At 34.0% G+C, this 14135-nt stretch overlaps 1 protein-coding gene across 5 annotated transcripts in view; it reads right to left on the reverse strand.

Moving 5' to 3' along the window:
* Positions 1-203: 203 nt before the first annotated feature.
* Positions 204-14135, reverse strand: part of ARHGAP5 (Rho GTPase activating protein 5) — a 73091-nt gene continuing 59159 nt past the window's right edge. For all 5 annotated transcript variants that reach the window (XM_053929111.2, XM_053929113.2, XM_053929109.2 and 2 more), the window contains 4 exons: positions 10785-10862; positions 8511-8642; positions 6598-6703; positions 204-2894 (listed from right to left, as the gene is read on the reverse strand). In XM_053929111.2, coding sequence (XP_053785086.1) covers positions 2567-2894; positions 6598-6703; positions 8511-8642; positions 10785-10862 — 644 coding nt within the window. In that variant the 3' untranslated portion in view covers positions 204-2566. The remainder of the gene's footprint in view (positions 2895-6597; positions 6704-8510; positions 8643-10784; positions 10863-14135) is intronic.

Raw genomic sequence — 14135 nt, forward strand, 5'->3', positions numbered from 1 at the left:
CTTAATGTTTACCCATAATTATGAGACTATCTAATATACTTTTCATCCTTTAAGAAGTCTCACATGTATGTCCCTAAATGATGAAACCTTCCAGTAACTTACCAGAAAAAGTTTAATTATATTATTCTATTCTTAGAATTTATTTTTCTAATATTTAAAAATATATCTAAACCCTTGGCAAAGCAAACACAATCAATTCAGTGTAACAGACTGAGCTTTAAACCGCACTTTAATTTTCAATTAACTGTAACCTATTGGTTAGCTGAACCAAATGTAGATTTTTAAATGACTCACTATGAAGATTTTCAAATCAATTAGAGAATGCATAGAAAAGTGGAGATAAGTTTTAGGGAAGGTTTAAGGTAGTTAATGTAGAAAATGATAAATGCTAGTTTTAATAACAAAAACGATACCAAATGCACATGAAAGTTAAATTAACACAGTATAAAAGAGAATAGCTTAAATAAATTGGGATTCACATATTACAATAGCAAAGTTATGAGCGAGTGAACTGAAGACACAAACAGTTCTGAAAATTCTCTTTTCAGCCTACTTCCAAAGAAACAGTCAGGCTTTTTTCCTGTACATAGTTTTGAGCTTTGTCTATACCATATATAGTAGAAAAATAAATTCTTTAGCAACCTAGAAACAGTTTATAAAACTCTTAAAGTTTAATTTTCTTTGCCAAACATGCCAATGTTAAACTGACAGCTATAAATTAAAGCTATATAGACAACAGGTATAAGTAATATAGAACAAGTTAAGAATACTACATTTACCGGATTTTTCTTTTTAAAAATTACTGTACTTTCTTAATTCCTGTGTGCTTTGCAATAGGAATAATAGGGACTTTGTTTTCTTAGAAAAGATAATAACATGTAAGAGTATAACACAAATAAGATAATTTATAATATACATGTACTTCAACAGCAGCCTCATTCATGTTGACATCTTGATTATGAAGTTAAAATTAGAAGTACAATACCTAGAACATAACAGTTGGGAAAGACAACATTTATTTTAGGAAAAAAAATGGAGCAAATCAAACTCTTAGGAGCCTGGAATCTCAAAATCATCTATTTACTATAACACACGTAAGACAACCTTAAAATTGCAGTATGAATGTAGATTACAACATGGACCAAAGAATTTTCTCTTTACACAAAGTATCACCTAGCAATAAAAAACAGACCTTTTTTTTTTCCTTTCTAGAAAAAAAAGGTATGGTTTGATAATGGACAAATTTTGAATAAAGCCTAAAAAATTTACCTATGCCACCTATTGTGAAAATTTTATCCATAATTTAGTGTTCTGGTGCAGCTTCACTAACAAAATGTTTAACCCCATAAGCAGCAGTCACTTATAGCAAATCAGGTACCAACATGAAAGGAAAAAAATTGGTTTAAAAAATGGTGCAAAAGCCACTTTAGATTTTAGTACAACATGTCACAAGAAAGAATAAGAATACAAGTTCGCAATTATATATATACACACTCCAAAGAGGCTGTCAGTACCCAAAGTATTTTTTATTGCTATATTAGCAATGGATTTTTGGATGTTTTTAAGGGCCACATAAAAATAGATTCAAGGAACAGATTAAATTGAAGTCCTAGATTAAAATGTTTGGTTTAAAGAATTTTCTACAACAAATTTTTTTGTTTATGTATGAAAAGTTATATAACCTTATATGAAAATGTCATGAAGTATTTTCTACACTATACTAAATGTATTTCCCAAGAGGGAAAAAAATTAAAATATCTAAAATATATTAGATTGAGATTACAAGACCATCATAGATCTTTTGAACATGCACCTGTTTATAGAATTAACAGTATACAAGATGTTTATTTTATTACGGACCATAAAGAAATGAGTTGGTGACAACTATCCTTTGCACAACATTATCAACTCACTTTAGCCACAAGTGTGTCCTTCGCATGTGTGTACAAGAAATATATTCTTTTACCCCTCATCATATCATCCACAGGTTTACTTAGCAGTGAAGATGAAGGTGCAGAAATGTTAAGTGTATTTTTCTTTCTTTCAAACAACATCCCAAGCATGGCATAAGTAGCCTGAAATTATAAAATACTTAACTGGGCTTTTAATTATCTACAGACTGCTAAAATGAAAATTAGGTTGCCCAAATTAGCACATCAAATAACAAAACCAGCCATAAAGCAGGCTGAAAAGCATTAAATGTTTCATATATGTGAGTTTTTAAATCATTTAATTTCTATAGAAAAATTTTATTCACAATATAATGTGACAGAAAATGCCACAGGAATGATATACTGATTGCAATAAGGTTGCATGCAACAGCAGTTTTGTATTTTATATCTATTTTTGTTTATAAAAATTAAACCTCTCCAGTCATGCTTATCACATGGTCTTAGATTTGTAATTTAAATGAACAAGGAATACCATACAGTTCAAAGAGAGAATGTCTCATCATTTTGAATGTGAATTATCTGTAAGAAACATGAAGTATACTACTGAACCCTGAAACATGCATGTCTAGATTTGCTTTTTGTCCATTTTCAGGCTGTCTGCAATCACTCCCTACTCATATAATACCAAGAGGATCCGCCTGTAACTGTGGTTGTATTAGTTGAGGTTGCAGTGGTGGTGGTAACTGAAGCGGTACCATTGGCTCCACCAACTGTCCTGGGTTTGAAGGTGGTGGAGGAGCCACAGTATTTGCAATTTCTACAATTTCTCCATTGTAAAAGAAAAACTGACACTGTTGAATGAATGTTTCAACAACAGATTGATGGATCTTAGTGGTAGACAGAAATTCTCGTTTTTCAAAATCAGGTCTCATCAAGGTTGGCCAGAAACAGATGGATAAATTGTCTGCTGTCATTAGGTTGACTTTATTTTGTTGACTAACCCTGAAATTATAATAGGAAAAACAATTAGAAAACCAATCAAAACCCATTACAATTAAAAAATCCTAGAGCTGAAATTGATCTCAGATGATTTACTTTTACCTTTTAATTTGTAATTTAAAACATTCTTCTTGTGCGTTCTATGTTCAACTACAGTCTGATAACAGGAGACAGAAAAAAACCCATTCCTTATAAGAATCAAAGGTCGCTTTAAAAAATGTTATACCTTGGGGTTTTATAATTTACTTACAGAGGCTATCTTATTTACATGAAAACCCTTCACTTCAGGATAAAGACACATAACAGATTTTGATGAGTTTTCTGGCAACAGAAACAGAAAATTCTAACTGCATATCCAAATTACTTGAATATTGTGAGAGATGAGACAAACCATAGTGTATGCCATCTCTTCGAATCTTAGAAAAACAGAACTCTGAGAAAAGTCACTTTAACATATCCTTCTAACCAGACTTCCAACTTTCAAAACAATCAGTTTCCAGTATTCCAAAAAACAATCCTTTCAATCATTAAATATCTTGTACAGTTAGAAATTTTATCTGAAAACTAATATTCAGTTCACAGAAACATTCCACCTTAAAATTATTAAATAATTTAATAAATATAAACACACAGAGGTAAAGGTATAAATAAACACCATTAACCAATTTGCATCCAGTCCTCTAAATATGTAAGCACTTCTACCATCACCTAAAATATGCAAGAAATAAGAGGCAATTATCTTGAATTATAATTCAAAATTATTAAATTGAGAAGGAATTTTAGGTATTTTATCCAACCCTCTCACTTTACACATAAAGCAACAACCCAGTATTTAAAATAGTAGGAAAATGTTATACTTAAATATGCACATCAAAAAATTTTAAACCAAAGGAACCCCACTGCAACATAGGAGTCGCACATCTAAGGTAAAATATGTGCCCTAAAAACATGTGTTGTGTGGTAAAAGTTATGGCTTGTTTGTTGAGATACTGATTTACAATATTCAGAATAAAATCAACCTTTTGTTAATACAGTGAGCCTAGCCAGGTGTCTTTATACAGCAGGCAAGTGTAGATTTGGAAAATACCTACAAAGCTGAAAGACGTAAGAGTATGGGCATCAGGTCTAATTACTGAATCAAAAAGTACAAAGAAAAGTTATCAAATCAGTTAAGACATGAGGGTGGCCAGGGAAGGTTTCCTTGAAGAGGTAATGTTTGAGTTGAGTCCAGGGTGGTAAGGTTTGGTAAAAAACTGTAGGAAGTAAGAATAATTTAGTTAACTGTGGTTTTTCTCAACTTCAGTGTGTATGGATACCTCATGGAGGGCTTGTTGAAACAGAAACTGAAGGCTCTGCTTGAGGTGGGGCCTGATAATTTGCATTCCTAACAAGTTCCTAGGCAATGCTGCTGCTGCTGGCTTGAGGACTGCATTTTGAGAGACTGAACCAGTCATGTTAAGATGACTTGAGGGATAAGTCACAGACTGAATCTTTTGTTTGAGTGCTGTTAGTGTAATAATACCGTGGCACTTACTTGGTGTGTGCATGGGGGGAAAAGATAGGAAATCTAACTGAAGAAGTTAGAAGTAAACCAACCTAAGGTTATACAATTCGATTTTTCTTCTTTAGTACACAGGGTATTAATTAGCAGCAAGAGAGCTCAATTACAAAGAAAGAAGCTCCCTAAATGAGAAATGATAAAGCCTCAACTAAAGCTGTGGTAGAGAAACAAAAAGGAAAAATGATTATAAGAAAAAAAAAAACTGATCTGAAGCAGTAACTCACTAAACATGAAGGTAAGAGACTATAACTAAGTAACTCCATGGATTAATTGTTGTAATTTGTCAATCATCCACTATATATATGTTTACTTCCTGTACCAGAATATAAGTTCCATGGAATAGGTGACTGCTTTACTCACTGCTGTGTCTACAGCACTTATAGGAGGAGTACCTGGCATACAGAGTAGCCATTACAATCTAGTTATTTCTCTGTTCTACTCTCCAGTGGCTCCCCATAAACATTCAGAGTAACAAACATGCAATGCTAATTTTCATTGTGAAAGTCTTGTCCCTCCTCCAAATAAATGTCAGTTAACTTCACAGTGTGCTTAGTGACATACATACATGAATCACCATTCTTCTTTTGTCAGTAAAACATTTTGAGGACTAAAGCTAGCTGTAGCACTGTCCTACACAATCTGGCATGGTCCCTCTTCCTTTTCTGACCTTATCTCTTACTCTGTCCTTCCCTCACTCTGCTTAAATCACAGAGGCCTTCTTTGATGTTCCGCAACAAATTAACTATGCTTTTGTCTGTGTCATTGTATCACTGGAGCCAAACACAGTAAGTAAAATAATATTGATGGTGGACTAGCACTGTGATTCTTTCAATATGCTCTTCCCTTTGTCCCTTGCCCCCTATACTTTTTAATGAAGTATAATTCTTACTTCAGCACTTTGATTAGGCCAGACAATAATATGGTCACAAACCATCCCTACATTCCTTGTTGGGTAAAGGATCCTACAGTACCCTGTTTGGGTTTACCATGAATTGCTTGTATGGTAATTTTCTAAAGAGGAAATTCCATAATTATACTACAATAATGTGTATACAGATATTTCCTCGGGGAGAGAGACTTCAGAGAATAAGTATAAGATATGCTAATATAATTTTATTCTATAATGATAGCAACAAAACTTTAAGCAATGGTTAATATTCTCTCCTAAGAGGTAAAGGCTGAAATATACTTGGTTTGGGCACTGACATTATTAGTTAAAACAACAAACTTCACGTCATAAAAACGTCAGCAAAAAATACGAAGAGTAGATTTTTGAAAAAATTAATACAAATACTAATGATTCTATTCAGTCCCCGGAACAACTTTGTGAATATCATTCTCCTCCTAGTTGAGAAAATAAAGACTTAGCAACAGTAAGTAATTTGCCCAAGGTCACAGAACTAAAAATGTTTCAAAACCAAGCCTGTTTGATAGTGTGATATTTAAGCCATTATACAATACTGCCTTTCACTTAATTGTATGGCTTTGGGAGGAGTATCTTTAGACAAAAGCACAAACTTGAAGCTTAACATATTTAAGACTGTTAATATAGGATTAATGTCCTACATCTTAGGTAACAGTCACGGTGGATAATAATATGAACTCAAGTTTCTGATAAAATTTCACTGTGTCAAATATCTCAACAAAACTAGCAAGTTACACAAAAGCAACACAGCAAGATTGAGAAAACAAATGGAACCTCTTAATAAGATTTGGATTCTAGTCATGTGTCATTCATGAATTATATGAAATTAAGCATAAAATTTCCTTCTTTAAATTTTTCCAACTTCAAACAGACTGATTTAGTTAATAGTCATTTTATACCTAAAATTCTAAGATTCTATAAAAGAGAATTGTTACAGACTAACAGTGATAAGAAAATGTGATGCCTGAGTAATCAGAAAAAAAATGTACTTACCACACTCACTACTTATATAATCATTACATATATTAAGAGTCACATACCTATATTTAAACAAGTTGATTAAAAAAAAACCCCAAAAATCCTACCTTAATCCAGAAAAAATAATTTAGAACTAAAATTAAATGTTTAAATAAGTTTATATCCCTTTTTCTGTTTTATAATTACCAATTTATAGTTATATTTCAACTTGTACTGCATTTTATTTGTAAAAATTAAAATACCTGTTCAGATGTGTTATTATATATCTGAATACATCATAGTTTACAGGATGAAACTTCTTAACGATTTCTTTCAATGCATGAAGACGTTCTGTTTTATCTGGGATTTCTGTAAAATTAAAGTATTAAGGCATTTGTGTGAAACTTGTATGTTTAAAAATATTTGAGAAAGCTTCCTACTATGCTTATTGTAAAGAAACAATCAAGAATGTGTCTGGAGCATATTACCATAGGTAAACAAAAACAAAGACAATGTCCTAAAGAACCTGCTAAAAACACATTATCTATCACCTATTACAATAGCCTTTTTACAAATAAAGCTAATCTCTAAAGAGCAAAGTGACTCAGAGGTGGTAAATAGAAAATAGTTATTAGCAATTTGCTCAAGCAATTATGTAACTAGATATTAATTTAGAATCAATTACTTACTTATAAAGCTGTTAGGCTCTTAATATTCATGGTTCAGAGAGCAAATACTTTAGGTTTTGTAGGTGCAACAACTCAATCCTGCAGTTGTAGCACAAAAGCAGCCACAGACAATATATAACAAATGAGTGTAGTTCTGTTGCAATAAAACTTTTAAAATCTGAATTTTATACAGTTTTAATGTCACCAAATTTCTTTTTCTTCTAGTTTTGTTTAACCATTTAAAAATATAATAACCATTCTCAGCTTGCAAACACCTGCCAAAAACTGATGGCAGGCTGAATTTGCCCTGTAGGCCATAGTTTGCCAATACCTGATTTAAAATCATCACCCTATACTTATTTATAATCCCCTTTGCTTATTGAAAATCTTTCTGCACAAGCAGGACAAGCATTTAACTCAGTTACTCTCCAAATTTATGCAAATTATGAAACAGAATAACTGAAATGTGGTTCTGCAGTAAACAGGATACAAGAGAGTGCTTTTATTGCTCTTCTTCATTCATTTGATTCTTCCAAAAGGTAACAGGTACCTCTGCAGAACAATCACCTAGTACTAACAAATGTGATTTGCCATACATTACTTCTAAATCAGTCCTCAAAAATTTCCTAAGTAGGAAAATTCTGAGGCTATTGTTTATTAAGATAATCTAAGCTATCAAATGGAACCATTTTCCCAGTTTACATAAGCAAGTCTGTATAAGGCAACTGTACCTTGTAACAATATACTGTGTTTTTTATTGTGGTTTTTAATGAAAAGAAAATTAGCTAAGAACTTTAACATAATCAAAATGACAAGAAAGTAGTCTCACTGAAGAGCTTGAAGACTTGTCATCAAAATAAAGAGAAATACTTAGAAATACCCATTTTAGCCAACTGACAACATAATGTGGATTAAGCACTAAGATACTTGATACTTGAATAGATATTCTATATCATTTTGCCAAGAAACAAATGAGTATTTGTTTAATAGAAATATCAGGATGAATGATGTCAAAGCAGAAACAAGTACCTTTTTTTCCTGCCTTACTTTTCAAAAAATGACTTTAGACATGAGGCTAAAGTTAAATTTGACTTAAAAAAAATTGTAAATACATATGTGTACAGACCATACACAGGTTAATGTTTTACTGAGGTACATTATACACACATTCATTCAAAAAGTTTATTTAATTTTCTTACAATGCCTTTGAGTTTAAATTAAAAACACAACTCTCAAACTTCTAGTACAATGATCTTCAAACTTCTAGGAACAGAGTCACCTGGGAGACCAACTAAAACTAAATATTCCTGGGGGCCAACCCCAGGAATTCTTGATGTTTCACCTATATTCCTTGAAGTTATAAAGAAAAGCACCTTTAAGAAAGAGTGCTAGTAAGCTGAATTTTTATTAACCACACATTCTAGTGCTAATTCTAACACTTAGCAATCAATAAACAAAACCTATCATCCCTCTCAAAAAAAAAAAAAAAAAAGGTGGCTTATACTTACTTGCTGCTTCCAATAGCTCTGGATGAAGAGAATATGGAATTAAAGGATCTGGCAGATCTGCAAAGAAAGCTTTAAGGGCTCCAGCTACAGCATTTACTGTTACTTCCATGGATATTAGACTGATATTATGATCTACGAGACAAAAATTAAAATATTCATTTATAATTTATATAATAAAACTTTAAGTTATTATAGGAGTACACTAAACAGGTACTTGTACATCCAAAGATATTTAATTCTTCTCATCAGCTACCTTTCTTTACAGGCTGATTCATCTCTCCCCCATTGTTTTAACACAGATAAACTACATAAATACGGGAAGAGAGAAGAAAGCAAGAAGCATTTTTTTGTTACAATAGAAAATGTTGTTAGGTTATTAGTATATTGAAGAACATTAGCTTGTATTAATACATACCTTCTTTTAAAGTACTTTTTTTACACAAGCAATTTAAAAGAGGCCATAAGGAAACAGAAAAAGATAGGAATTATGGCCCTGGCTGATGTGGCTCAGTGGAGTGGGTGCCAGCCTATGAATCAGAAAGTCGCTGGTTCAACTCCCAGTCAGGGCACATGCCTGGGTTGTGGGCCAGGTCCCCAACTGGGGGAGTGTGAGGGGCAACATATATTGATGTATCTCTCGTACATCTTTCCCTTTCTTTCTCCCTCCCTTCCCTTCTCTCTAAAAATAAAACAAAATTTTACATCACCATTCATTAACATTTTGCTCTACATAAATAACTTTTAAGGCTACACAATATTCTGCAGATTAAACAATTTACATAATAAACTATTACTAAACATATAGATTTATTTCATTTAAAAACAAAGATGCTATGATAAACCTTTTGTGTACTAAAGATTATTTCCTTAAGACAATATTACTTGCACTAACAACTACTCGATAAACATTTAATATAGGGTCTGGCACAGCAAACCATTCATATGAATTATCTCATTATTCCTCATAGTTACTCTTAACACTCCCATTCTAGACATAAAAAAGCTGACCTATAGAAAGATTAACTTCCCTCAAGCACTAAAGACAATTACGTGGCAGAAATCAGAAAACAAAACCAGGAAGTCTAATTCAAGAGGCCCTGGCATTGACTACTAACTACCCTTCCTTTATTACTGTAAGTAAAACTGTACTAATTTTATGTTATAAAGGTTGAACAGTTTTTCTAATGAACTATTTTTAAAAAATGAAACAATATGCTATATACAATATTCTTTCAAAGCAAGGCAAACACAAAGAGTTCAGTAACTGGCATTTTACCATTTCAGCAAAAATCTAAGTTATTTTACATGGCTATCTAGTATTCTACTCATAAATACATGGGCAGCCCCCTTCTTTTTAAAAAAAAAAATACACAAAAAGGCAGTAATAAATGCGCTTGTGAGTATATCTTAGTATGCTTACACAAAGGTTTCTGACACAAATATTTACAAACTGAACATCTCTAACAAAGCCACTAAATCTTAATAAATAGTCAAAAGGCACACATAACCAACAGTATATAAACTACTGGCTTGCCTACACCAATGATCTTTTTCACTGTGATAAAGTAAATACAATCTTTTTAATTTTTATTTCTTTATAACTGATAAAGGTAGCACATATTTTTAAAAATTGTTGGCCCCTTTCTTGTGATGTGAATTCCTTCATCTAGTATAGACATTTCATACCTTTCTCCAAACTTATCCTTTTTAAAATAATTTTATGTTTAGTCCACTGTCTCATACAGAATTTTTAGACTTTTAGGTAGTCCAATTTATCATTTTGTCCATACTTTCCAAGGTTGATATAAGGTTTTGGCCATTCCCTATTCTAAGACTATAAAAAATATTCATTCATTTTTCTTCCTAGTACTTACAGCTTTCATTTTTACACGTAAACTTTTGTTCTTATGTAAAATTTACTTTAGTATATGGAATTCAACTGTTTTTACTCCTAATAATTACATGGCCCAATGTCATGGAAAAATTTCTTAAAATGCATTTTCAAATAAATATTCTCTGTGACATACAAAGATGCCAATGTGTCTTAAGTCAATTTACTATGATATTATTCCAATTCTGGTAATAGATTTATAGTTCTCCTGTTGCTTGACTGTGGTATCTCTTCTATGAAATATTTCTAATCCCACTTCAAAAGTCTCTCCCCTCAACACCTATATGCTTAGAAGGTTTTCATATGAAAATCAGTCTTCCTACCATGAAATTTCAGTAAAGAAAATAAAACAATCATTTTAATTTATATAATTATCACCTTACCTTGGTCAAACTGCTTTTGAATATTGTCTTGATCAGTTTTGTTCCCACTAACACGGTAAAGTCCTTCAGTACATAATCCTAAAAGAATAAAGAGGTATATATAACCTTATGGACATTTTAGTGACTTACAAAAATAGTTGTTAGAATATTCTTATTCTAACAACTTATTCTAATTCTAATTCTAATTCTAATTCTAATTCTAATTCTTATTCTAATGCCAGTGGAAGTATTTTTGAGCATTCCATTTTAAATAAGTTCTTAATAGACTTCTTTTTTTAAATTTCAAACCATTTAGGACATCCAGTTCCACGCATATGAGAAGACACATTTCTCCCTATTTCTTCCACTACGCATAACTAAATTCCTGAACACAATAGATAAAAAACAAACATCAAAAGGCCCTGAATGGAGGAGAAAGGAAGGGTATGGGCTAGTGACCCTGGATCTTGAGGAACAACATGACAGTGATTTCCATGGGTTTTCTTTTTGCCTTTTACATACCCTGGACCTGGCAACCCAGTAGAGGAGCCTGCAACCCAGAAATACCAATGAGCACAAGCAAAAAATAACAACAAAACAACACACAGAAAACCAACAGCAAAAGCTGACTTTCTCTAAAGAATTAGAAAAGGTACAGCCTAGCAATCAAAACATTTTTTTAAAAAATTATAATCACTCTACTGCAGTCAAATGCCATGGATTCACCACTCCTCACACTTATCAGTGGTGACCAACTAATGAGACTAGTATTCCACCTCTGCCCAACAGTAACTAAGATGCCCCTTCACATCCTGGAGTGTTAGCAGGCGCTAAGAGAGCCTAAAGTTCCACCCCATCCCAAAGGAAGGGGCGCCCTTTCTCCTCCCACCATATTAGTGTCAGAAGAGGTCAGTGGAGACCAAGTTGGAATGCTACCCCCACCTTACAGTAACAAGACAGCCTTCCTCTCCTGATGGTGCAGTGTCAAAAGAGGCCAACTAAACAGAAGATTTAATATGATCTGAATACTCACAGAAAAATATCCCAAATATCCAGAATACAATAATAATGAAAAAACTAAAATCATTCATCATACCAAGAACAAAGAAAATCTCAAATTGAATGAGAAAAGACAATTAACAGTCACCAACACAAAGATTCCAAGGCTGGATCAGGATATATCCTGTGCCAGATAGTTAAGAAACTGCTTAAAGACTTATGGGGCCAAATCTTGAAAAGGAAACGAGTAGATTATAACTCACTGAATATAGTAAGAATCCATGCCAAAGTTTTAACTTAGGCAAACAAGTTTGGCAGAAATGACCAATTGATCAAAATTAGTGTCACCTATATTGAGACACACTTACATGCTATCTCAACAAATGCAAAACACTTCTAAGGATAGAACATTGTTTTATCGGTATTTGTAAGAAAAACGCATAATTCCAATGTAATAATGAGGAAATGAGGTAAACTCAAATCAAGGTAAAAAGAAAAGTTCATTTATACAGTAAAATGCCAACCAATAAACACAGAAGAAATGGTAAAGATAAAAAAAATCAATGGAGACTAATAGCTAGAAGAATACCTAGTAGCTACAAGTATGATAACAGTCTCAAAGTCGAGAAAGACAAATGTTCAGAAACTCTTCTAAATTAAAGGTGTTGAGAACTTTCGGTCAAGATGTCAGCATAGGCAGACATGGCTCACCATGTCAACCAACCACATCAAAATTATATCTAGAATATAGAATAACCATCACTCAAAACCATCAGAAACTAAGTTGAATGGAAGACTGACAACTACGGAAATAAAGAAACCACATACATCCAGACCGATAGGAGAAATGTAGGCATGGAATGGTCTGACACGCGTGTGTGGAGGATATAATTTCAGGAGAGATATCTCAGGAGTGAGGAGCCCTAGACCCATACCAGGCCTCTCAGCCCAGGCTTCCAGTGACAGGAAGATACTGTATTTTGCCATGTACAAAGTGCTCCCGTGTATAATGCGCACTTAAGTCCCTACAACTTCTAGCTGCAAAACCCAGCAAGGATTGAGTTGGTGGAAGAAACTTCTAGAGCCCCAAGCATTTTCTCTTAAATAACCCACATATGGACTCACCTACTCTGATTCATTCCCTCTGAGCTCCAGCACCAGGGTACCACCTTGAAAGGTATACAGGGAGAAACTGAAGTGCCTGGCATCAAGGTGAGCAAAGGCCACTGTCCCTTTGCTAAACCCTCCACCCACAGAGCTGGATAAGCTCATGCCATATCTGAGATTCCATCAACCTTGCTAACACTGTTTGACCCTCCTTGGAAATCCCCAGAGACTCCACCCCACTCAACTTATGGTATGGCCCTCACAAGGTGCTTTTACATATAAATGGCTGGTTTTGGCTCATGCTTCACAGCTTCCTAAATGCTATCAAATAAGCAACAGTTGGCCCAATGAGCCTCAGGCCTGTCATTAGCAACACACAGCTTATATTCATAGCTTGGCTTCGCCTGGGAATCTCCAAGCCTAGCACCAGCAGCAGCCATCTCAGATTGCTTTATAGCTCAGACAAGGTGGGTCCGGGCAAAACATAGGTTGGGCTGATCTTGGCCAGCACCACCTGGGAAACCTCAGGGCCAGCATACCCAGTGGACAGCTACAGATCATACTGGAGCACTGTCCACCTGCCCCTGCACAGCTGATCCTCCACGGAGGGTGGAGGTTGGTGGTCAGTGGTCACAGCTAGTCCTTGCAGCTGACTGACCTGGGTAAATCCCTCCCATTGATCTGCCAACAGCAACCAAGGCTCAACTACAAGAGGAGAGTGTACTCAACCCACAAGAAGGGCACACCTCAAGTACCCAGCTTGGGTGATAGAGGAGGCTGTGCCACTGGACCCTACAGGATACCTACTACATTAGGCTATACTACCAAGACAAGGAGTCATAGCAGCTCTATCTAATCAAGAATCAAATCAATGATTTGAAACATAAGAAAGCAAAAAACAACCAATTAGAACAAGAAGAAAAAAGAATTCCAAAAAATGAGGACAGTATTAGCAGCCTCTGGGACAACTTCAAGAGGTCCAACATACACATCATAGGGGTGCCAGAAGGAGAAGAGAAGCAAGAAATTAGAAACCTACTTGAAAAAATAGTGAAAAAACTCTTCCCCAATTTGGTGAAGGAAATAGACATACAAATCCAGCAAGCACAGAGAGTCCCAAACAAGATAGATGGAAAGAGGCCCACTCCAAGACACATCATAATTAAAATACCAAAGGTGAAAGATAAAGTGAGAATTTTACAAGCAGCGAGAAAAAAGCAGTTAGTTACCTATCAGGGAGCTTCTATAAGACTGTCACCTGATTTC

Source organism: Desmodus rotundus, chromosome 7 (assembly GCF_022682495.2).
Source record: "Desmodus rotundus isolate HL8 chromosome 7, HLdesRot8A.1, whole genome shotgun sequence".
In the NCBI taxonomy this organism is placed as follows: Eukaryota; Metazoa; Chordata; class Mammalia; order Chiroptera; family Phyllostomidae; genus Desmodus; species Desmodus rotundus.